Genomic DNA, 22,998 nt, shown 5'->3' on the forward strand with positions numbered 1-22,998 from the left:
CTGAAACTAGTTCCTGTGTAATACAGCTTTCTAGTTTAAGCTATTGCCGCTAGAAAGCATAGGCATGACTTTAGTTCGCTATTTTTTTCCATTTTTAATTTTAAGAACAGAATGAATAGAATAAGGTTGCCCAATTTCTTTAATTTAAATATAAGGACTTCAATTTCTGATTTATTCTTTGAATTAAATAGGGAATATTAAAATAATATGTTTATAAATTCCACTCTCTTCACAAGCTATGTATAATAGAACCAACCAATCTTGTGAAAATATTTTAATAATTATTGGACAATAATATTGGTACAACAAGCGAGGAAAATTCTAGATAAATCTCCATAAGATGTGTTGATATTTCACTATTTACAAGTAACGTAACTAAAAGTAAATCAATAAAAACTAACTATTTTTATAAGAAGTTGAAGATGTGGAGTAAAAGATTGTCAACAGATCTAACGTTGTTTCTCAACCATGCTAATCCATTGTATCCATCAATCAGCAGTAAGACTTCAATCTTGTGCAATTACTTTATGCTATTATGAAAATATGTACATTGAAGGTGGTAATAGATTGGCAGTCAAACTTTAATCGGATGACAATATCACTTTCTACGTACTAAAAACTTCACTCAGCTCGACACCGAAAATTTAAGTTTTACTATTAATTTTGTCTTACCATTACCACAGGAAGACTTCGCAATCCTTTCTAGAACAAAGCGTCTCAACCTATCTTTTAGATTATTTAATATAGCGTTTTACATATATTTCTTTTTTTCCATTATTTCTATACATAATATAGATTCTTGTTGTGAGGGCATTGTGGAGAGATGGAAGGATAATAATAGCTCTAATTTGCATGGCCAGCTTGAAAACTATACAGTGAAGTTCTCACTTTCTCTGGATGCTAGTGTTAACAGACAACAGATAGTTATTAGAAAATAGATGATTTTTATACAGTAAGATGTTATTTTCAGATTGATTTCTTCTTCAAAATATTATGGGGCCTTTTTCATTAATTTCAATAAAGGATAATACAAAATATGGTTTTAGTAATAGTATACATCTTTGATGAAACAGTAAGAAATTGCACTTGGTTTAAACACCAGAAATCAGGGCAAGTTTCTCATTGGCTTCTTATCATACATGAGCTGAAAATTGTTACAGCATTTCTTTATTTACAATACGGGCAATTACCCGTACAATTACAATGAAATATAATTTACAGTAATTTATAAGTAACATATAATATAATTTATAGAATATATATGTAATAAAAATAAAATACATTAATAATACAACAATAGTAGAAATAAAAAGAAAAACAATTGATTTTAGGCTTTTTGAGGAATATAATAATCAGAATGATGTAGTTAAACTAAAGTACTTTACTTAATTAAGAAATTTTAATGATTGCACAATTAATTGGGATGTTATTTTCTTTAGTGACTAAAAACTTTAAACTCAGTATTTAATAAACGTTTTCATTCGACCATGTTAGTGTCGAATAAATCAAAATCAGAGGGTAGATGATTAACTTATTCTTGGTAAAGAACTGAATTTACGATAATTTGTACCATGGCACATTTTAGAAAATTTACTTACGTTTATGTCTAGTTCTGCTTGTTGGCACGTGAAAATTTAACAGAAATGACAGTTCCGGACAGTTAATATAATTATTTAATATTTTGAAAATAAAAACTAAGTCTGTAGCTTTCCTACGATGGTGGCGCTAATGATCACAGCATTCTATGCGCCTAAAAGAAAAAAAAAAATACAATAATATTTTGACTTCATTTAAAATTCATTGGACTTATAGGAAACAGCCCTAAGTCTGGAAAAGAATTATTTGAATAGAATTTACTTTTTATTAATGCTTAGTGAAGTACTTACTATTTCCTACATTCATAGTCCACTTCAAGATACTTCATAGTTCCTTTACAGGGATCTCCGAAGACACTGTTCTTAGCGTCAATAGTACATTCTCTTAAATTATTACAACTGAAGAGGAAAATATTTAAATTTAATAATTTTATTGGAAAAAAAAGTGTAAAAAATGGGATGAACAAATACTGCCAATTTCAGTTATATTTTGAATTTTTTAGCATGCCGAGCTTTTGACCTAGGGACTAGGTCATCTTTAGGACTGTCGAACATAATTACAATGTGTTAACAATAATTACATTAAAATGGATATGTACAATGTAACGTAAAGTACAAAATTATTTGCCTAATAATGACAATGTAATATTTTATATCATTAAAGGGTTAGTGTGTCTTAATCTCTTGTCTGCTCATGTACTTGGTGGATCGGTCTTTGTGTGATACGTGTATGGTTGTGAGGAGATCAGAGTCTGTGTCAATTGTCAAGTGTTTTGTAGAAAGTTGGCGTATATGTTGTTTAAATTGTTCGTGTCAGTTTTGAAATTTAGACTGTTTTCTGTCTTAGATAAGTACATTTATATTACATTGTCAATTAGGTAAATAATTGTGTAAATTTTATTAAATTATATATATTCATTTTAATATAATAAATATTACCTAACCTTTAAAATATGTATTATAATATTACAACATGTAACCTCCTTACTTAGCAAGCAAGTGTAGTGCAGACGGTTAAGTTACAGATTAATTTAGCCCAAACTAATGAAATTCTGAAACCAGTCAGAGATAGAATCAAAGATGTGATAATTTCACACGTAGTTGTGTTGTGTAATATTGTCACTTCTTTCAATTAATTTGAGATCTTTTGCAAAAACTAGATGATTAGATTGTTTTAGAGATTTTTTATAGTACAGACATTAGGCACGGTTCGCTGGATCTTATTAATATAATGTAAGAAAGTAAAAGAAAACCTTGACTCCAGAACCGTCATTGCTGTGTCGGCATCACAATGGTTAGTAAGAGTTTCTTTGCCTTCTTTAAAGCAGGTAAGTTGATTTACTCTTCCATAAAAAGCATTTACAATCCACAAATGTGAATCATCGGGACAGCTTATCTTTAGTGTTGTATTCTCACAGGCAGTTTTAGTATTAACAGCAACTGGAAAAAATAAACTGTAGTTTCATCATAAATATTTTTATGGAGAATAGAAGAAATTATGGATTTGTGACAAATTTTTAAGCAAATTTGGATGTATTACTTTGATGATTGTAAAAATAAGTCATACAAAAGGCTATTTACGATTTATTTTATGAATTATAGGAATCAATTTCTTGAAAAACAACCAGCTTACCTTTCTGACATTTGTACGTCACTTCCAAGTATTTTACGGTGCCCCGACACGGATCACCGAACACACTATTGCTGGCCTCTATGATACAATTTTGTTTGCCATTGCATCTGTAATATATCATTCTTTACAGGACATTATTCAGAAGAAAATTCCTACAATTTTTATGATTGCTGATTTGAAAAACCTTAGCCAAAAGTCATACAGATTTGAAAGGCTAGTTTTCTTAAATAATACCGACTGTTTTTGGGAATGCGAGCCACTTTATTCTTTTTTATTTTTATTTATTTTATTATTGTCATTTTTTTTTTTTTGTAAGTTCAGATCTATAATAAATTATTACATAGGTAGAAATTCTACCAAAATATACTTATGGAATCGACCCCCTTGTAGTTTTACTAGGACAAGCCACTTATTATTTGATAGTCCAAGGTTTTTCTGACTCTGTTTTTGCCTATTATATTCTTTGGTCTCTCACATTAAGTGTAATTGATTGCAATGCAGTCTACTGGTAATGAGAGACTTTTGTCACTCCTCCAGCCACATAGTGGTCGGAAATTAGACCTGCCAATCTGTGCAGATGTTTTGTGGTATGTTGTGTACTAAAAAAGACAAAAGGCTGTCGACATGGACATTCGACCTGATCCGTGCCAAGTGCTGCGACTAACCTTTGCAGAATCGTAAGGAGGTGAGCTATTTCCCTTGACCAGGAGGTTAGTGGGATAGACTTGAACTACTGTTACAATCCTTAAAGTTTCAGATGCCCAGTGGATCTTCCGCTAGGTCTTCGCCCAACAACCCTCTCATTAAAGTCTTATCAACTCAAATTTTGGTGGCAGGAATCCCAGACTAGAAACTTCATTCTAAAAATCTTGTCCCCCCTCCATATCTGTATGACGAACGTAATAAGATATCTTTAGCTACTTCCCGCTAAGTGTAGAAGTAAAGTAAAAGAGCAAAGTTTTGTCACTCCTTGGAAGAGTAAGATGCTGTACTCCAGCAAGCGATAAAAAGTTACTGAAGAGCGGTTCTGGACAAAATCTAAAATTATTTCATTTTCTAACGAATATGCGTGTATTTTTTTATCTAATAAAAAAAAAACAAACTAAAACTTACTTGAACTTCACAATGGTTGAAGCATTTCCAGCTGCGCAGTTGGAATACTTATTTCGAGGGTAATGGCAGACTCTTCGGTCTTTTTTGCCATAAAGTGCTGTTAAAACATCTATGGCATAGCCTTTAGGGCAACTTAGATACACTGAATCGTTTTCACATCCCAATGCATGGAAGGGTTTTTCTCCTGTAACTAAATTACGAATTATTGTTCCATTTTGATTCTGAACAATAGGTAACTATGCAATAAATTTAGATTTAATATTTAAAGTATTTAAAACAAAATGACCAATATTCACTGACAAATTTCACTTGTTTTAAGTTTATATGCTTTGTTTATAAAAACCATTTAGATAAACGTAATCTGTGCATAATGAAAACATCGTAGATTCACACTGGAATTATCACATATCCTGAGGGAAGAAGATACAGAAATAAATTCTTAGTGAATAAAATGCTACTTATTAAATCCTTGGAGCCATTTAAGAATTGTTTCTTGTTTCCTCACATCTTGGTATTATTTCTTAATACGCGTAAAAAATTATTATTAAACGGTCAAATACAAAAAGTTAAAGTAAAAGAGCAAAGTTTTGTCACTCCTTGGAAGAGTAAGATGTTGTACTCCAGCAAGCTATAAAAAGTTACTGAAGAGCGGTTCTGGACAAAATCTAAAAGTTAAATTATTTCATTTTTTAACGAATATGCGTGTATTTTTTATCTAATAAAAAAAAAAATCAATAAAAATTTTACAATTACTACAATTTAGAATTTAGAAGTAAAAAGTAATCTCTTATTTTTTCTCGATGGCGGCTTATTAATGTTTGGCTGAGCATAACGCCGAAATAAGAATTTAAATTAAAAAGTTTAAATAATTACTTTTTTCTGTAAAATGTTTATACAGTCTAGTAGCCAAGGGTTCAATTTTCGAAATATTAATCAAAAGAATTAATTTCATATAAACTTTGCGACCACAAATTATACTATCTTTTTAAATACCTTTCAGAAGTTTATTTATAAATGTTTAAAGAATAGGATTCAACTATGAATGTTTTATGGTTTTATATTTAAAATATGAAGTAACCTCTCTCTTCGTTTTCAGACTGCACTGAGGTGGGTACATGTGGTCTAATTGGAGGTCTAATGATGGAATGAAGTCCGAAAATGTACCAATAGTGGAAGAAACATGACTGCTCTTATAGATAAAATCATCCATATTTATTGATACAAATAATTAATCATCCACAAATAATGAAAAAGTTTTACTCTTTCTAGAAAACGTTTTATTATGAATTCTAATTGTTCCAAAATATTACTAAAATGATGAATAATTAAAATTAATTTATCAGGGTTAGAGAAGTTAAAATTTATATGATTTGCAACCTTTTTCTAAAATTTATTTCTTGTTGTTTAAATTAATAATAATGTTTAAACAAATTTATTATATTTGTTCTACTTTTTGCGGTATATTTTGTATTGTCATCCTTGAAATAAATATTACAGATATCAATTGCTTTTCTTTATCCAATTATCATCAGGCTATAAAGTAGTTTTCGCTAGTAGATAAGAGTTATTTGCCTATCTGCAATAGATCTGCAGGTAATAATTATTTATGACAAGCATTCTCCTTGCAAGATGCTGTCTAATCATTCGCCCGAGATATAATGAAACTCCTCGCCACTTAAAGTACGCCACTTTATTATTAAACAATTTTATTTGAGTATTTAATTATTTGTGTCAATTAGTCTGTTACGAAGGAGTTGTCAAGAGAAATATAATAAAAAAATCTCAATCTGATAAAAAATAATGGTGATAATAAAATAAAACGCTATCAAAAATGAAACTAAACAAAATTCTTTATCTCTCAGACAATTGTTTCAAGTCTAAATAGAAAAAATATAATAATATTCAAGTCTGTAAATTGTTTAAATAATCATTAGTTTAACAAAAATAAATAAAAGAACAATGCAACTGCAATGCTCATTGACCTCGAAATTAAGATTGCAACATTACTTGATTATTTATTATTGATATTTCGAAATTCAGATAATATTGTTAATGAAGTGCCACATTACGAAACTGATTTCATTTATTAAATAAATTAATTAAAAACCATTCGATTCCGTGATTCATGGCCTGCTTTTGTATAAGTTATTTCACTACAGAATAAATAGAAAATGGATCCAAATGTTAAAAATGTCTTGTGTATCAACGCAACATTTCGAATTTAATTACAAAATGAATATTCGGATACTATTCCAAGATTTCACCGATGCTTTTCTAATTTTTACAAAAGATTTCAAGTATTTTCTATTAAAACAAATTGTAATACTACAAAGGGGATATACATTGTTACCTCTACGTCGGTGTGTTTTCTGTCCTAACTCACACCAGTGTACATAAACAGAATAGAAAACTCACCAACCTTAGTTGTAAAAATGTAAATCATAAGCCCTGGAGATGACCTAGTCCCTAAATGGTAAGCTTGGCTAAAAATAAACAAACAAGAAAACGACTTATATGGGCAATATACTTTCTTCCTCTTCAATTAATGAATCAATCACCAAAAACTATGAAAAATACTCATAACTTTTATATTTAGCACACAAAAAAGGCCCCTTATAATTGTACAAAATCTGTTTTACTTTACATAGTAAAACTTTCAACTAAAGATGAAGTTAACTCCTAACCGGTTTGTGAAATTAAATTTACATAAATTATTTACATAGATAATTTAAAGCTGCCGGATCAACTCCATATAGCCTAGCAGAATATTATTTTTAATTTTTGTGAAATCTAAAGTATAAAAGTAAAAGATCAAATTAAATATGCCTTACCTGCAGTGCTTGCAATGATACTGCTCAAAAGAACTGAAAGTAAGAACAGTTTGATGTAAAACATTTTTCGCTTTCACTCTTGGATGTAAACTAATAAGATACCATAAGAGTTCAGAGACTGAATGCAGAAGAGGCCAAAAGATTATCTTTGGGATATAAGGAAAGCAAAAATTAAATAGTGAAGTTCTCGGGTGGTCCGTAGATTGCAGCACAGTCTAATACTTAAATTACAACTTTTAGTCCCCAAAGTTTGTAGTATTTGAATTAATCAATAAAATTTTCAATATTTATATTCTACTGTTAAATAGATCAGGCTTATTTAGGCGCCCGGACTAAACTGCAGAGTAGATACCCGAGGCGTGCCTAATTTTGGACGGAATTACTTTTTATTTACATGTTACCATGTATACAGTTGGGGATAGACATTTGTTTTTAGCGATGTATTGTTCTACTCATCATATGTGTAATTTCAGTAATTGTAATTGTGTTAATGTGATGTACGAGTATGTATACGCCAGTTTGTATTAAGCTTTGCTGTCCTTATTTTCTAGATTTCTGATGATTGGCATAGTAGTCATTCGTCCTCTGGCGACCTTGTGAAAGCATTTCTGGAGGATGTTGCGAAAGTGTACGAATTGTCTGATTCGAATCGTCATATTGATATATAAATGTTACAACAGTATATTTGTAAAATTGAATGTGGTGGTTGACTTGGTAATAGCAAAACAAAATAACTTTAAAAATAGTCGCATGCCCCGGGTATCTACTCTGCAGATTTACCACAAAGTTATTAAAACACCCCAACAATGAAGTTTTCATTTGATACTTTAGTATTCATCATTCTCCATTTTTTTAAAGGTACCATTTTGATAAAATAATAAAAAGCATAAAAAAAAATGTTAATTTTAACAGATTTGTTTGTAATAAAAGAAAACTTTTTTTTTTTAACCTGTTTTAAGATCACTATTCATTAACATTTGTTTGCTACAGTCTCAATGCAATATGAAGTATAGCTGATTTTGTCTATCGTAGCACATAGCTAGTTGCACCCCTATTCGGTTTCAGACTTTTATCCAGTATCAGCGTAGATTAATCAGTTTAAATTCATCTCGTTTAGCAGATTCAACTTCAGTTGAGCTTTCTTCTCGCACTACACTCGCTGAGTGAAATGAGGAAGGTGACATTTGATACATACTATGTAAAAAAGGAATTTTATTTTAACATATTAATGAACCATAAAAGGTTTTTTTGTAAAAATATTTGAATAAAATTTATGAAGAATCCTAGTATGTATTTAAGACATGTACTTTTGTTACATATATAATGATTTAGAATTGCTACTTATCAGTGGCTGTATTATCAGTAGCTGCAGTACTAGTAGCTGAGTTATCAGTAGCTGCAATATTAGTAGCTGAGTTATCAATAGCTGCAGTATTAGTAGCTGAGTTATCAGTAGGTGCAGTATTAGCAGCTGTATTATCAGTAGCTGAGTTATCAGTAGCTGCAGTATTAGTAGAGTTGTCAGTATCTGTATTATCAGTACCTGCATTAAAATGCCAATAGTTAGCTTTTTATAATTAATAATTGTAGGTAGTATCCTCTTCCATCAAAGATATGTCTACAAAGAAAATTAAATGATTGATAAAATAACTAATAGACTCAAAACTATTAAACTGAAAAAAGAAACAACATCTTGAATATAAATGAAATTCTAATAAATAGAAACAACGAGCAGGTTCGAGAAACACAGCTTCAAGTAATTTTAAGTACCTAGGGCAACTCTACTCACAAACGCAAAATAATTTAGCCAATGTGATCAAATGCAGAATTGTAGCAGAAAAATTTATTGGAAAAAAATATAAAATAAAAATAATAAAAAATTATTATAAAACAATTTTGACATCTTCAGGTTGTTATCGAGATTCTACGTCAAGGTGAAAATAGTTTTTAGGTAGCAGAGATTCTTATGTTGCCTGCGATTCTAATGCAAACGTTCGTTTAAACCTTTTGAAAACCGTCAGGGAAGCAGGTATAGATAATGCTGTGGACATTACAACTTCACGAGTCGTTAAGTACTCCTGATTTCTTAATGAGCTGTAATAGCAGGACTTTACCTTCACCTTATCAACCTACTTGGTACCTTTCAAGAGCCTCATTGTGAGTGAATTCGCGCTTAGCAGATCATTAAATGATACGAAAGCTTTTTGCTTCAATTGACAGGATACAGCTACTTTCTTCCAACATGAACTTCATTTCCGCACTGTAGTAGTAACACGGTTTGATGTAAAGATTGATCCGTGTAGGATGAAAAGAAAAAAAAAAAAAAAACTTCACTTGAGAAGATTCAGATTCAATAGATCGCAGTGGTTTTGGGTTAATAGTCCATTCCCTTCGCTACTAAACTTTAGACCGATACAGGAAACCTCTTGAAGTACAAGCCCGCTGATCCTATGGCAAATTACACATCTCTACTAATAAATGACAGCGGGTCTTGCACCAGACCAGGCTTAGTGCCTTTTCTGTCTCAATTTCTTCTGGAATACGCGCTTCTTCTGGAGTGCAATAGTCTGAGGAAATATCTCCTCAGGGACTAGAGAAGCTGGATAAGGCCTCTCAAATCCTATCTAACAACGTTACAATTATTAGTTCGCAATATGACACTTTGGGTTTTAGAGATCGGGGAGATGATACGCTATGACGGGTGGTAAAACCCTCTGGACCTTGCGAAAATGAGTTTCTCTCACTTAACATCAAGAGATAGAATAAGCCTTTTTTGTTTGCGGCGGCTGGTGCCATGCAGGACCTACAGCTTTTTAATAAAAAAATTTCCTAACATCGCGTAAAGTGGCCTGGCTTTAAGATAAAATAAGTTTGTACAGGAATTTCTAAAGTGTTCTGCCAGCCTTCGGACAGTGTTCTCAAGTTATACACAACGCTGCCAATCATCGGGCAGTGAGCTATAAGAAGATCCTAGAAAGAATTGAATATGTAATAATTATAAATATTGAATATGTAAGTAGTTATTTAGCTCTTATACTTACTTTTTAGGCAAAGATAATCGACCTCAAGATACTTGTAAGTGTCTGGGCAGACGTTTCCTAATACTGCACTGTTCACTGAAATACTGCAGTTATTTTTATAGTTGCAACTAAAAAAAAACAAACAAAGAAACAAAGTGAATTCGTGGGTTTTCCCAAAACACTCAAAACAAATCGATGGATAACATCTCAGAAACAAAAACCGTATTAAAGTGAACTTTCTCACTAGCAGGATATTTGGGAGAGGAAATTTCTTAAGGTTCTAACTGAATTTTAAACAGATTGCTAGTATCAACTAATATTTATGTTATTTCTGTTAAGTTCAGTGCTTTTCAGTGAACAAACTTACTTTTAATATTTGATTGAAGCATTGATATTCAAAGTTTAAAAATCAGAAATTTGTAAAAGCAGGGAGGTATGGGCGGCGGGGGGCCGAACTAGCACTCTGAATTTTGTTTCTGATGTTTTGCCCAGAACAACATTAGATTACTAAATAAATAAACAAACCTGCTTTCCAATATTTTAGGAGCTTTCTTAGACACGCACTGGTTTCTAGAAGTTTGCCTTTCAACGACAAAACACAACTTTGGATTTACCCTCCCAAAAAAAGTGTACACGATCCACAAGTACTTATCTTTTGGGCACCTAAGATAAAGCTTTTCCAATTCACATGCAAGTATTTCAAAAGGTTTGACTACAAAAAAGTTAATTAATTAATTTAATAAATAAAAGAAGGCACTAACTAATAAATAATACTGTAACTAAGATATATATAACTAATAAAGATTTCACTGTGCGAATAAAAAAGCAAATTTGAAACCAATAAGAAATGCGCTAAAAAGAGCAGCAAAGAAAACTTGAAATTATATTCCTGAGTATTTTGTCTCAAAATAATTTCACAAAGAAATCGAAAACCGAATTAAAACAAATACAAAATCTGGATTGGCCAAAGACAGACGCGGATTAGTCACTTCTTCAGAGATCATGGTGTTCATTATTTACGGTATCCTAGAGTATCAACAGAAAATAAATACAATACAGATTTCTAATACTCATAAGAGTACATAGCGTATGGGCAAGGTAGTCGGATAAGCGCAACTATTTGAATTGAACGAACCCATAGGGTGAACTGTAGCTCTGTTAAATCCTACCAATCCAGCTGACGAATCGATGGCACATGGATGTGACTGTGCCGAGAACAGGGTCTCTAAGAAATCACAGGCAGAAGCCTTGTCGGAGTAAATATCCTTTCCTTCAAACACGGACTTGGGAGATACAGTAACTTCTTCAAAAAGCCAGTATGGGAGAGGTGGGGGGATTTAGGCATCAAAAAGTGGTTAGTTAGTAAGCTGGTACTGGGTAGTATTTTACGAACATGGCAAGATATACTCCTCCACGCCTTATTTCTATTTGATAGTTGTGCAGAATACCACTCCCTTTGCAACACAAACACCTTTAAAATATCCATTAAGATTAAAACTGTCAATATTAATGTACTCGTGTATCAATAATAGAATAAATTATAGGGAAGGGATTAGCTATGCGGTTAGCGTATTGGATTCCCACGCGGAGGTCCTGGGTTTGAATCCAGCTGCTGACCCTTAGACTTTCTCTTTTTAGGAGCTTCTTTCAGCTCACTGTCCGGTGATGGACAGTATTGTCTGTAACGAGGGAACACTGTCCGGAGGCCGGCAGTGCACTGAAAAAAGCTCCGGGCGCCTTAGATTGTGACGCACCTTAAATCATTTTTAAAAAATAGAATAAATAAAAATCAATAATAAGATCTGTATCTTTGTAATTATAATATAAAACTGTGGCAAATGAACTTACTACTTTCTTTACACTTGTATGACACTTCCAAATACTTAGTATTGTTCGGACAAGTGTCAGTAAATATACTAGTAGAAGCTTGTACAAAACAGGCTTGCCTTTCATTACACCTAAAGCAATATTTATATTTTGGAATTAGACTATGCTAATCAAAATCTACAATCAATATTTAATTTAAAAAGTTTTCATTTGAGACAACAGTTTTCTAGATTATAATTTGATAAATTTGATTAATTTTTCTGCAGTACTTTTTAAATTTTTAATCGATATTTTTCTTTTTTGTTGCATGAACTCTTGATTGTACAAGTATATTGATTGGAACCTTCTGTTTCTTATTAATGTATCACAAATTGTATGAAAAATTTTATTCCATTTCAAACAGGATTGAAATGAAGCAGAATTCTTGACCCTGACGTAACGCAACAAATTTTCCAGGGCAAGCTGTTTCTTCAAAATATTTATTTTCTTCAATACCAGCTCTAATATTTTAGATAACAAACTTTCCAATCCGTTTTTAGTTTCAATTTTATTTACTAACTCAGCAATATGAAGCGGAAAAGTTTGGCATTCGGTTACAAGTTCACACACGTACTAAATTCATCCAAAAGACTAAACTGGAAAATTGGCAATTAAAGTAATGAAAAAAAAGTAATGCTTACTGAGCCTTCATTACATCAATTGCTTTAACAGCCCTAGCTGTTTCAGAGCTAAATTGTTCCTCAAACTGTTGGCATGACTCACTTTTTGAACCAAAAAATGCTGTTTGAATATCTAAAACGGTTCCTCTAAGACAAGCAAGTTCCAATTCCTCACCTTCACCCACCGCTTCTTTCCATTCATCTGCAACAATATTTAATTATTTATTTTACAATATATATTAATAAAATACATAAGCTCATAAAAAATTCAGATTATACAGGGTGAACCAGTAAGAAATGTCCATAGGCCCAGTATGTGTAGTACATCTAAAGTGAAGTTCAATGACGTATTGGCCAACTTCATTCACATTTTCCACTGTTCTTGAGGGACGTCACTTAATTTATTTTTCTAAAAACATTACTTTTTTGCAATAAAAATGTTATTACTCAGAAAGTTTTAGTCCGAATTCGATTCTGCATAAATTGTTCTCCAAACAGCCTTAATCTTTCTCCGGAAACTGGGAAAATAAAAGTAATCGAAATTTTTAAGAAAACTCATTAGGCCCAGTATGTGATCATTATCAGACCTAGGTGCTGGCAATTTTTTTTAGAAGTTTCCTTGTCTAATGAGCTTTCAAACGGTATATTACTTTCCAGGATTCCTTTTTATCTTCGTACGAGAAATTACGTTTGTTTTACAAGAAAACGTATTCACGAGCACACAACAGTTTTAGTTTATCAAGTTGTTTAATTCATTGAAAACTCTCTTAGGTGGACCAGTAGTCAATTTTTAAAGTAGGCTTTCTTAAAATAAGGAAGAGGAAAAGGTTACAAATTGCACTTTAAACATTTACTTCTGATCTCACAGAAATATTTGAGAAATGTTAGGAAATATTTTAATTTAAACAATGGTGTCAATTTTTAGGAAATTTATCTATCTTTCTAACCGTGTCATCAGAATCGAATTCGGACTAAAACTTTCTGAGTAATAACATTTTTATTGCAAATAAAAAGTAATGTTTTTAGAAAAATAAATTAAGTGACGTCACTCAAGAACAGTGGAAAATATGAAGTTAGCCAATACGTCATTGAACTCCACTTTAGATGTGAAGGCAGGCCTATGGACAATACTTACTGGTACACCCTGTATATACGAGGGTCGTTTGAAAAGTCCGTGCAAAAATAAAAACTACTTAATTTTTTGGGGTAAACCTTTTTTATTTTTCAACATAGTCTCCTTTTAGGCTTGTACACTTCGTCCAACGCTGCTCTAGTTTGTTGATCCCTTCCGAAAAATAGGATTTGTCCAAGTCTGAAAAATAGCCATTCGTTTCTGCAATCACCTCCTCGTTTGAATAAAATCTTTTTCCCGCCAGCCATTTCTTCATATTGGGGAACAAATAGTAGTCCGAGGGAGCCAAGTCTGGAGAATAGGGGGGATGTGAAACGAGTTGGAACCCAATTTCCATTAATTTTGCGACCACAACTGCTGAGGTGTGAGCTGGTGCGTTGTCGTGATGGAAAAGGACGTTTTTGTGGGCCAATCGTGAGCGTTTTTCTTGCAGCTCGGTTTTCAAACGGTCCAATAACGATGAATAATATGCACCTGTAATAGTTTTACCCTTTTCCAGATAGTCGATGAGGATTATTCCTTGCGAATCCCAAAAGACAGTCGCCATAATCTTTCCGGCCGAAGGAACGGTCTTCGCCTTTTTTGGCGCAGATTCCCCCTAGGTAACCCATTGTTTAGATTGTTCTTTGGTCTCAGGAGTGTAGTGATATATCCATGTTTCATCCACAGTGACGAAACGACGCTTAAAGTCCTGCGGATTCTTCTGGAACAGCTGCAAACCGTCCTTGCAACACTTCACACGATTTCGTTTTTGGTCAAGTGTGAGCAATCGCGGCACCCATCTTGCGGATAGCTTTGTCATGTCCAAATGTTGATGCAATATATTATGTACCCGTTCATTCGAGATGCCCAAAGCACTAGCAATCTCACGCACCTTCACTCTTCTGTCATCCATCACCATATCATGGATTTTATCAATGATTTCTGGAGTAGTAACCTCAACAGGGCGTCCAGAACGTTCAGTGGCCCATATGGCCACTCCGAAAATTTTGAAATCACTTATAAACTGTTCTAATCGAAGGTGCAGAGTCACCATAATGTTTATCAAGCTTCTCTTTAGTCTCCTGAGGCGTTTTGCCTTTCATAAAGTAGTGTTTAATCAACACACGAAATTCTTTTTCGTCCATTTTTTGAAAATCACTCGACTTCCTCGTTTCAAACGAATGCCAAACACAAAGAAATAGACCGATCTGGCTGAAACTTGGTGTGTGTTCTTCCAAGAGATGCTACTAACTAAACATAACCTCGATACGCGCCAATAGTGCTATCTCTCTGACTTTGCACGGACTTTTCAAACGACCCTCGTATTATACATAATTTGTGGCGTAGATTTTTTTTTTATTTTTTGGCAAAGTAAACATAGTATTTAGTAAATAAGTGCAAGTTTTTAGAAAACTTGAATTTAGTAAACAGTAGTATGAATTGTTACATCATATGTTTCATCGGAAAACATCTCATATGAAACCTGTACACTCGGAAAATAAAAAACAAGAACTGAACAAACGATTAAAACTATTTTCATTGCCACTTGGAAAACTATAAAAATGAAGCTACAATACAAATGACTTATTCACTTAAAGTAATAAAGTGCCTGCTACAGCAGAAGATCAAAACTTACTAGACGTTTATTGAACATAAACTTCGAAAAACTTTATTTTTTTACCAATATGAGCTTTATACTTTTTTAATTTTAGTCTCCCTTACAAATGAAACAATTTACTACTTTAATTAATTTAAATAAATTTTGAATTTCTAAGCCAGTAATTGTTAAAACAGACGTTCTAAAATCTGAATCTAAGAAAAGAAGAAAACCATTGTTGCAACAGAATTCAATAGCATAATCTAAGATTTTAACATATAAAATATTGTTTAGGTACAATGAACAACAACCTTTATCCTATATGCTTCCACTGATATATTCATACGAGATTTGTCAGAACCACGCAAAGTTTTTGAATGTGTTGTAAATTTATAAAGTGTAGTTATTAAGTTCATTTGCATGTAGTTTTAAATTACGAAGATACTGATTTTATTATTGATTTGTATTTATTCTATTATTGACGCAATAATCTAGACGGTAAGTTTAATTTTAATGGATACATTAAAAGTGTAGTGCGCGAAAGGAAAAGATATTTTGCTCAACAATCAAATAGGAAAAAGGTGAGGAACCTTCTCTAATGCGTAGTGACATCTTTAAAGCAGACAATCTGATATCTTATTTTGCTGTGCAATCTTTTGACGTGAATACGTCTTTAAATTTGCTATCATGTGGAGGCAATCCAAAAAACCTAATGATAACAAAATCGGGGGTTACAGTTTGGCATTATAGTTTCGAATCTATCGTCTACATCCAAAATTAAATTAGACCCAATGGATAGCTAAACGATCAAAGAATTCATTACAATAAGCGAGGACTGTGACGCATCGCGCGCGGTGGAGGGGGAAGCGCCGCCATTATGAGATCATTTTGCTGCGTATCGAGATTTGCAAATGGTATAACTTTTGACTCGGAGAAGTACGATGTTCGTTTAAGTTTTAATCGTCAGCTGTCGTCACAATCTATCTATAATACATTAGTGTAAAATAGTTACAGTGAATATAATAAAGGTATTAGAATAACAAAATATTATCAAAAATATATAATGTCGGCCTATACGCGTCGAAAAGCCAAAACCAAATACAGAGATCGTGTCCGGTTGGAAAGGGCTTCTCAAGAACAATCGAATGGTAATAATAAAACACCATATGACCGAGTCAAGCTGAGCTGGGAACGTAAAAGAATGAGTGCGGCCGAGCGGATCAACGACGGTGTCAGTACATCTGCAGCTGGGGCGGTTGAAATTATGCAAGTGGAAGATGAAATCGCTTCTACATGGACCACGGACTGTATAGGCATAGATTGTGTTCGATCGTCGATTTGTTTTCTTGATTTCATCCTAAATACATAAATAAAAATATTTTATATAAAAAATATAACCCGTTACGTAAACGTATTCACATACAACACACGGCCGTGTACATGACACAGCTACAGTTTTTTTTTTAAAGAAATGTTGTTAAAAAAAGAATTTAATTTTATAGCACAAGAAAGAAAAATTTCCATTTCTATTCAAAATCTGAGAAACAGTAAACTTTGATGTACAATCCAATCTGAGGTCTGGAAAATATGAATCTTTGACTTTTTCATAATTGAAACTATTGCTCGTATAACCCTCCAACTAGAATTTTCAATTTGAACTTTGAATAAATTTAAGTTAAATAAAATTTACTTGATGCAACCAACAATTGTTGCAGTTGTAAATATACAAATAAAGTGAAAGTTAAATAAATTACTATTATTTTGCAACATTTTTTTTTAAAAACTTACCTTTTTTAATACATTCATACGACACTTCTAAATATTTTCTGATGATTGGACAAGGATCACCGAAAATCTTAGCGGAAGCCACTAGGGTGCATTGTTCCTTTAGATCACACCTAAAACAATGTTTCTGTTTAGAAAACAGAATTACGATTTAAAAATGTACATATTTCATCATCTAGTTCTACCAGGTGACAGAATGCAATTTACCCTATCCAGGTAAATAAAATAAATAAATAAATAAAATAACTAACCAATTTTTTGCAATTTCTAAAGTACCACTTGTTTCACAGTTGGGAAAGTTTTGTTCCTTTGGTTCACAATACCATTCATCTTTTTTACCAAAAAATGCGGATAAAATTTGTATTGAATATTTTGAAGGGCACGCAAGCACCAACAGTTCATCTTGACATACCCGCTTCAAATCATTGTCTCATGAAAAAAAAAAGAAAAAAGAATTATAAACATTTTACTTTCAATGATGATCTGGCAAACTTGGCTCCAATGAAAACCAAAAAACAAAAAAGTTATAAATATGCCTGATCACTATAGAACCTTCATTACTAATTGCTATAAATCAACTAGTTAATATGTTAAAAAAAAAGTTTAAATATTCAAGATGCAAATTTTTGTTGTTTTAAGTACTTTTTAACGCAAACATGTTATTTTGAAAACATTATTATAACTATTTGAATATTTATCTATAAATTTAAATGGGAAATAAATTCTATATAAACACTTAATACACATTTTTAATATTACACCAAATCATGTCGTCTGCATTTAATTTCTACTATTATCAAATCATAATTATTAATTTGAATTCTGAATTGAATACATTTTAGGAAACTATATTAATTCACAATAGAAAACAACAACAACAAAACTAATTAATAAAGCAGACATTAAAAATTCACAAAAAATAGTACTGACCTAACAAAAAAAAAAAACTTTTAAAATATTTGTTTATTTACGGCCTTTTGAAACGATTAGTTGAAATTCAATTGTAAACACAAATACCAAATTTGAAGAAGTATGTTTATTTTTAGTTAATCTTTTGTTTAATCGAAAAATTCTAAACTTTAAGAACACTTTGTACAAGAGAAATAGTGTGTTCACGCCAAACTTCTCTGTGTTTTTTTTACTAAAAAAATTAAAAAAGAAAAAGAAAAAGAAGCTTATTTTAAGTGAGAACCATGACATTGAATATCGATTTTACTTTGGATTATGTTATCGGTTTTATTTATTTTTGTTAATGATGCATTTTATTTCTTTGTCATTGTTACCTTTGTTACCTTGATCATTTAAAGTTACTGTTTTTTATTGCAATAATAATTGTTTATGTTCCATTTTTTATTTCATTTTATTATACCTTTTCTTTATATTTGCAAGAAATTTTGGGGAAAAAACAAAAGAAATATACTTCGCACATATCAATCAGATAGATTTTGAGATACATACAATAAATCTTTTGTTGTCAGAAACTTTTCAGTACAGGAAAATATTGCCAAAATAATGTGCGATTGACTGGACATTCGCGAAATTGTTTAATTTGAACTTGTTTAATCAGGTCTCTAATTTTATAAAAGAATAGAATAGAAAAGAAATTTATTATTCTGGGACAATTGTCCCCTAAGAATAAACACAGGTACAAATAGAGGCCTTAACAGTTTGGCCTGTGATTGAAAGAAAATAAATAAATAAATAAGTATTTACAAAAAGTGAAAATAAAAATAACAGCAGAAATTAAGGAAATAAATTAAAACAATTAAAATTTCGGAGGAAGCTGGATAGAAAGGAGATAACTGAATAGACGGGATTTAAAGATGGAAAGGGTAGGAGCATGGCGGACAGATGATGGCAAGGAGTTCCAGAGAGAGGTAGCACGTATTAGGAAGGATTTGTCAAAGGATGAGGTACGGTGAGAGGGAATATAGAGATCGGATGAGCGAGATCTGGTTTTACGGGAATGGATGGAGGATTTAAACTTAAGGAGTTGAAAAATATAGTATGTAATTTCATGAGGGTTAACCAGAAAGCCTATAAGATGAAAAATTATTGCCAGTTTCAGTCAATATAAACTGTATAGTGCCGAGCTTTCGACCTAGGGACTCAGTCCATGAACAGACATAGACAGAAGACACACCAACCCTCTAATGATGTAAAACAGTGTATTGTAAATTAGCCCTGAAGATTAGGGCTAAACAAGTTTGGGACTAGGTCGAAAGCTCGGCACAATAAAGTTTATAATGACTGAAACTGGCAATAATTTTTCATTCTACTGAAACTATGATTCAGTCACCAAAAATAATGAACAGTAACAGACAGCCTATGTTTTCACATCCAAAAAGATTTTTTGCAGCTTTGGTTTTATCTATTCAATAGATTAGATAGAGTATAGTGTGTGTTTTATTTATATACTTTGATATACATACCACTTCGCTCACAGAAGTATAGCACCTCAAGAAATTTAAATGCAGATCTGCAAGCATCATCCCGAATCATTTTACTGTTGACAGTAAAGGTACAATTTCTCCATTCGTTACACCTGAAATAAATAAAAACCACTAACTTACCAAGTGAAATGAAACAGTCCCTTAACTTCCTTTTCACTACAGTAATTATGGTATTGACTCTAATGGACCAATTGTATTGCATAAATAGTTTTTATCAATGTCATTCTTAAATGAATGCAACAGCAGAAGTGGGGCATTCTGTATCTTTATTAGGTATATATCAGGTTTGACGTTATTGGATCAAAATTGATTTAAAAGGTATCTACAACCGAGATCTCACTTTTGTGGACGTGGAGATTTCTGTAAGGTTATGTGCTGAAGGCAAAATGTTCAAAGTGATCAAGAAAGTGCTTATCTTTGCATTCTTTCAAACCAGAGAATAGGTCAAAAGTTTTTTCCCAACTCACATATTCATCGGAGGCCAAGGGACATTAAATAAGAAACGTAGCAGCCAATAGGAATCTAACGAGATGATATGTTATACTGACTAGTCAATAAACCCTTGACGCGGATTTAACATTTCAAGTATTTTTGGTCATAAAAATAAATTCAATAATTAAGAAATATTGCAGAAAAATGTGGTTGTTCCGAATTGATTTTCATCGATCATTAAAGGCCAATTTATCAGTTTGGTAAAGAGAATTCCACAATTCCATTTTAAATGTTTCTGCATAAAACTACATTTACTGACTCAGACTTATGATATACACGACACTAATCAAATTATAAGTGGAAGTAAAATTATCAACATTACAAAAAAAAATTCAAATGATCAATGAAAATAAAAAACTGGCCTGAAATTGTAATTGAAATGCTTGTTGTAACAAATAAAAATAATAAGAAATATTACAGACCTGTTTTGCACTAGGAAGGTAGCTCTTGACACTTCGCATGTGGTTGCTATGTCTTTCGTTTCATCTAAACAGTAAGGTTTAGTTGTCCTTCCATAAAAAGCTTTTACTACCTTCAGATGACCTGAAGGACATTTAAGATCAAGTTTTTGATCTTGACAGACAATTTTTGTCAAAATTTCATCTGAAACTGATTGTAATTTGCATGTATGTATGTATTAACTAATTATTATTATTCCAAATACATTATATTTTACGAATCGGCAGCTAAGATTATTAGCATCGTTTATTATTATTATTGTTTGTAAAATTCCATTTTACCACTTCTCAAACATCTGTAGGTCACTTCTAAGTATTTCCTGATGCCTTTACAAGGATTGCCTAACATTTTACTATGAGCCATGAGGCTACAATACTGCAGCCTATTACACCTAAAACAATTTTATTATAATTATCAATTTATAACCAGTATCATTCTAGTACATATAGATCGCAACTTACTTCTTTCGTACTTGGTTTAAGGTTGTAAGAGAATTTGCTTCACAGTTGTCAACGCGTTTGTGTCGTTGATAGCAGTACCTATTATCAATTTTACCATACATTGCTGAAAGAACGTCTATATGATAGTTATCAGGGCAACTGAGTATCATTTCTTCAAAGTCACATACCAATTCAGTCTTGTCCTTTAACAAATTTTCCAGGGTAAGCACTGAGGGAGAAAAATACAGAAGGTTGTACTTTGATATTTCGGTTAGTGTGTCCTTACTGTTAACCACTCATACAATGTTAATAAAAAACAATTTTGGTACTTAATCTCCAAATTAACAGAAAATCAACTGACCACAAGAACTACTTGACTGAAATAACACTTTTCTGAAATTTCTTCAATAATTGTAATAACTCACTACATTAATTAACTTTAATAGTCAAGATCGGTTATTTGAATTACAATTGCTTCAAAAGTTATGATTGCATTAATTGAGGCGAGTCTGTTTAATACTGAAAACAACTAATATTTAGTGCAAAATCTAAGTATTTGTTTTAATGTGTAATTTACAGCCGTGAAAATAAGAGCATGAGAAAGGACATGCGACTATTTCACACTTGACTATCTAAAATAGAACTAGAGAAGATATAAGCACTTGGATGAAAACAAATGGAGTAAAATATTACTTATATATTTTATAATAATAAAATATAATAATAGCGTTTTATTAAAGAAAATAATGCGAATACAAGAGAAAATAAATAAATAATAACACTTTGGCATGGACTCAAGGCCCTTCTGCCATATATTACTTATTTTTATATTATTATTTAGTAAAAATATTACCTTCCGAATTTACAACTGCACTGACCAATTGTAGGAAAACAGTAAGCATTAAAGATTCAACAAGTAAGTACATATTTGTCTGTGAGTTCTTTGGAATACAGATCCTTTATGTGTCAAGATACATCACTCATCTCTCTATTACTAATCAGGGAATGTGGGTGGGAAATAGATGGTAGTTCCAAGCGTTACCATAGATGTCGGCCTTGAATAGTCATTTTAGATTTACTGTCAGTTTACTGGAATCTAGCTATCGAGTCAAATCTTTTGAGATTGTGCATAGTTCACTGGAAATACAAGTTTTGATGTCTCAAGAGCCTGAAATATTGATTTTTCGCAAATGCGTGTCTGTGTCTTTGTTTAACTAGTGGGTATTTATGAACAAAACATCTCAAAAATTGAAAAAACAAAAATCAATTTGTAATTAACAAAATATCACATTTTTTGTTGAGGTTTTATCTCAAAAAAGACTTTTACAATTTTTTAATTTTGATTTAAGGCGCGTCAACATCGTAAGGTTATTGGCGCCCGGAGCTTTTTTCAGTTCACTGCCGGCCTTCATCGGCCAGTGAGCTGTGTTAGAAGCTCCTAAGAAAAAAAAAAATCTAAGGGCCAGCTGGATTCGAATCCGAGACCTCCGCATGGGAGTCCAATACGTTAACCGCACAGCTAATCCTTCCGTTACATAAAAAGTATTTAAGTTTTCCTTAATGAGTACTAACAAATAAAACTTACCAGTTTATTGCTATTACGAGTATTACCCATTATTATTAATCAAGTCAACCTATCATTGTGCCAATTCCTCTTTGCTATCACGAAGTTTCTTGGAAACTTATCATGCTGCAGAACTTGTTTTTTAAAGTAGACTAAATAAGAGGTACTTCTAAAAATTAAAACATGAAAATGATCCATACTAGAAAAAGTGGCACGATAGGAAATTCAAGAATTAATCAGTTAACTTGCCCTTCATTACGTTGAACTGACACCATCATGTTTCATTTGGATTGGGATTCGCTTTGATAATAGCTGAGTTCAATAATTCTTTGTTTCTTGATCTAAGAATTGATAATTTCATAAGCTCGGCGAAAGATGAGAAACTATTGTAAAACGATAGGTGTTATTACGAAGTT

The 22,998-nt window shown here is 31.9% G+C and overlaps 2 protein-coding genes across 5 annotated transcripts; both read right to left on the minus strand.

Annotated features, from left to right (window-relative positions):
* Positions 1-299: 299 nt before the first annotated feature.
* Positions 300-8,236, minus strand: LOC141453452 (L-rhamnose-binding lectin CSL3-like). 2 transcript variants are annotated; one of them, XM_074126737.1, is made up of 7 exons: positions 8,122-8,236; positions 7,173-7,205; positions 4,342-4,531; positions 3,229-3,335; positions 2,849-3,035; positions 1,887-1,994; positions 300-1,750 (listed from the first exon to the last, which is right to left on the minus strand). In XM_074126737.1, coding segments are annotated over exons 1-7 (654 nt in total). In that variant the 5' UTR covers positions 8,150-8,236; the 3' UTR covers positions 300-1,749. The 2 variants fall into 2 exon arrangements, with proteins under 2 accessions (XP_073982838.1, XP_073982837.1); XM_074126736.1 differs by lacking the exon at positions 8,122-8,236 and having other exon boundaries at positions 304-1,750; positions 7,173-8,072.
* Positions 8,237-8,448: 212 nt separating this feature from the next.
* LOC141453441 (rhamnose-binding lectin-like) lies at positions 8,449-22,136 on the minus strand. Of its 3 annotated transcripts, none has more exons than XM_074126698.1 (12): positions 21,872-22,136; positions 21,040-21,247; positions 20,860-20,969; positions 20,542-20,728; positions 19,607-19,719; positions 17,426-17,603; positions 17,178-17,287; positions 12,700-12,880; positions 12,041-12,150; positions 10,718-10,904; positions 10,214-10,320; positions 8,449-8,715 (listed from the first exon to the last, which is right to left on the minus strand). In XM_074126698.1, exons 1-12 carry the CDS (start codon positions 21,942-21,944, stop codon positions 8,510-8,512), a joined length of 1,770 nt encoding a protein of 589 aa, XP_073982799.1. In that variant the 5' UTR covers positions 21,945-22,136; the 3' UTR covers positions 8,449-8,509. The 3 variants fall into 3 exon arrangements, with proteins under 3 accessions (XP_073982799.1, XP_073982802.1, XP_073982800.1); XM_074126699.1 differs by having other exon boundaries at positions 8,651-8,790; XM_074126701.1 differs by lacking the exons at positions 10,718-10,904; positions 12,041-12,150.
* Between the last annotated feature and the right edge of the window lie 862 nt (positions 22,137-22,998).

Source organism: Rhodnius prolixus, unplaced genomic scaffold (genome assembly GCF_049639745.1).
Source record: "Rhodnius prolixus isolate KJV_2025 unplaced genomic scaffold, Rpr scaffold_3, whole genome shotgun sequence".
NCBI lineage: Eukaryota > Metazoa > Arthropoda > Insecta > Hemiptera > Reduviidae > Rhodnius > Rhodnius prolixus.

Coding starts and splice junctions, on each gene's coding strand:
- LOC141453452 (XM_074126736.1), bottom strand. CDS start 7,236: ATGTTTTACATCAAACTGTTCTTACTTTCAGTTCTTTTGAGCAGTATC. Junction 3,336..4,341: donor TCAACCATTGTGAAGTTCAA/GTAAGTTTTAGT, acceptor GATATATTACAG/ATGCAATGGCAAACAAAATT. Junction 3,036..3,228: donor GACGTACAAATGTCAGAAAG/GTAAGCTGGTTG, acceptor TATTTTTTCCAG/TTGCTGTTAATACTAAAACT.
- LOC141453441 (XM_074126698.1), bottom strand. CDS start 21,944: ATGTACTTACTTGTTGAATCTTTAATGCTTACTGTTTTCCTACAATTG. Junction 19,720..20,541: donor ACCTTCCTAGTGCAAAACAG/GTCTGTAATATT, acceptor TATTTATTTCAG/GTGTAACGAATGGAGAAATT. Junction 12,881..17,177: donor GTATGAATGTATTAAAAAAG/GTAAGTTTTTAA, acceptor ATATTGTTGCAG/ATGAATGGAAAGAAGCGGTG.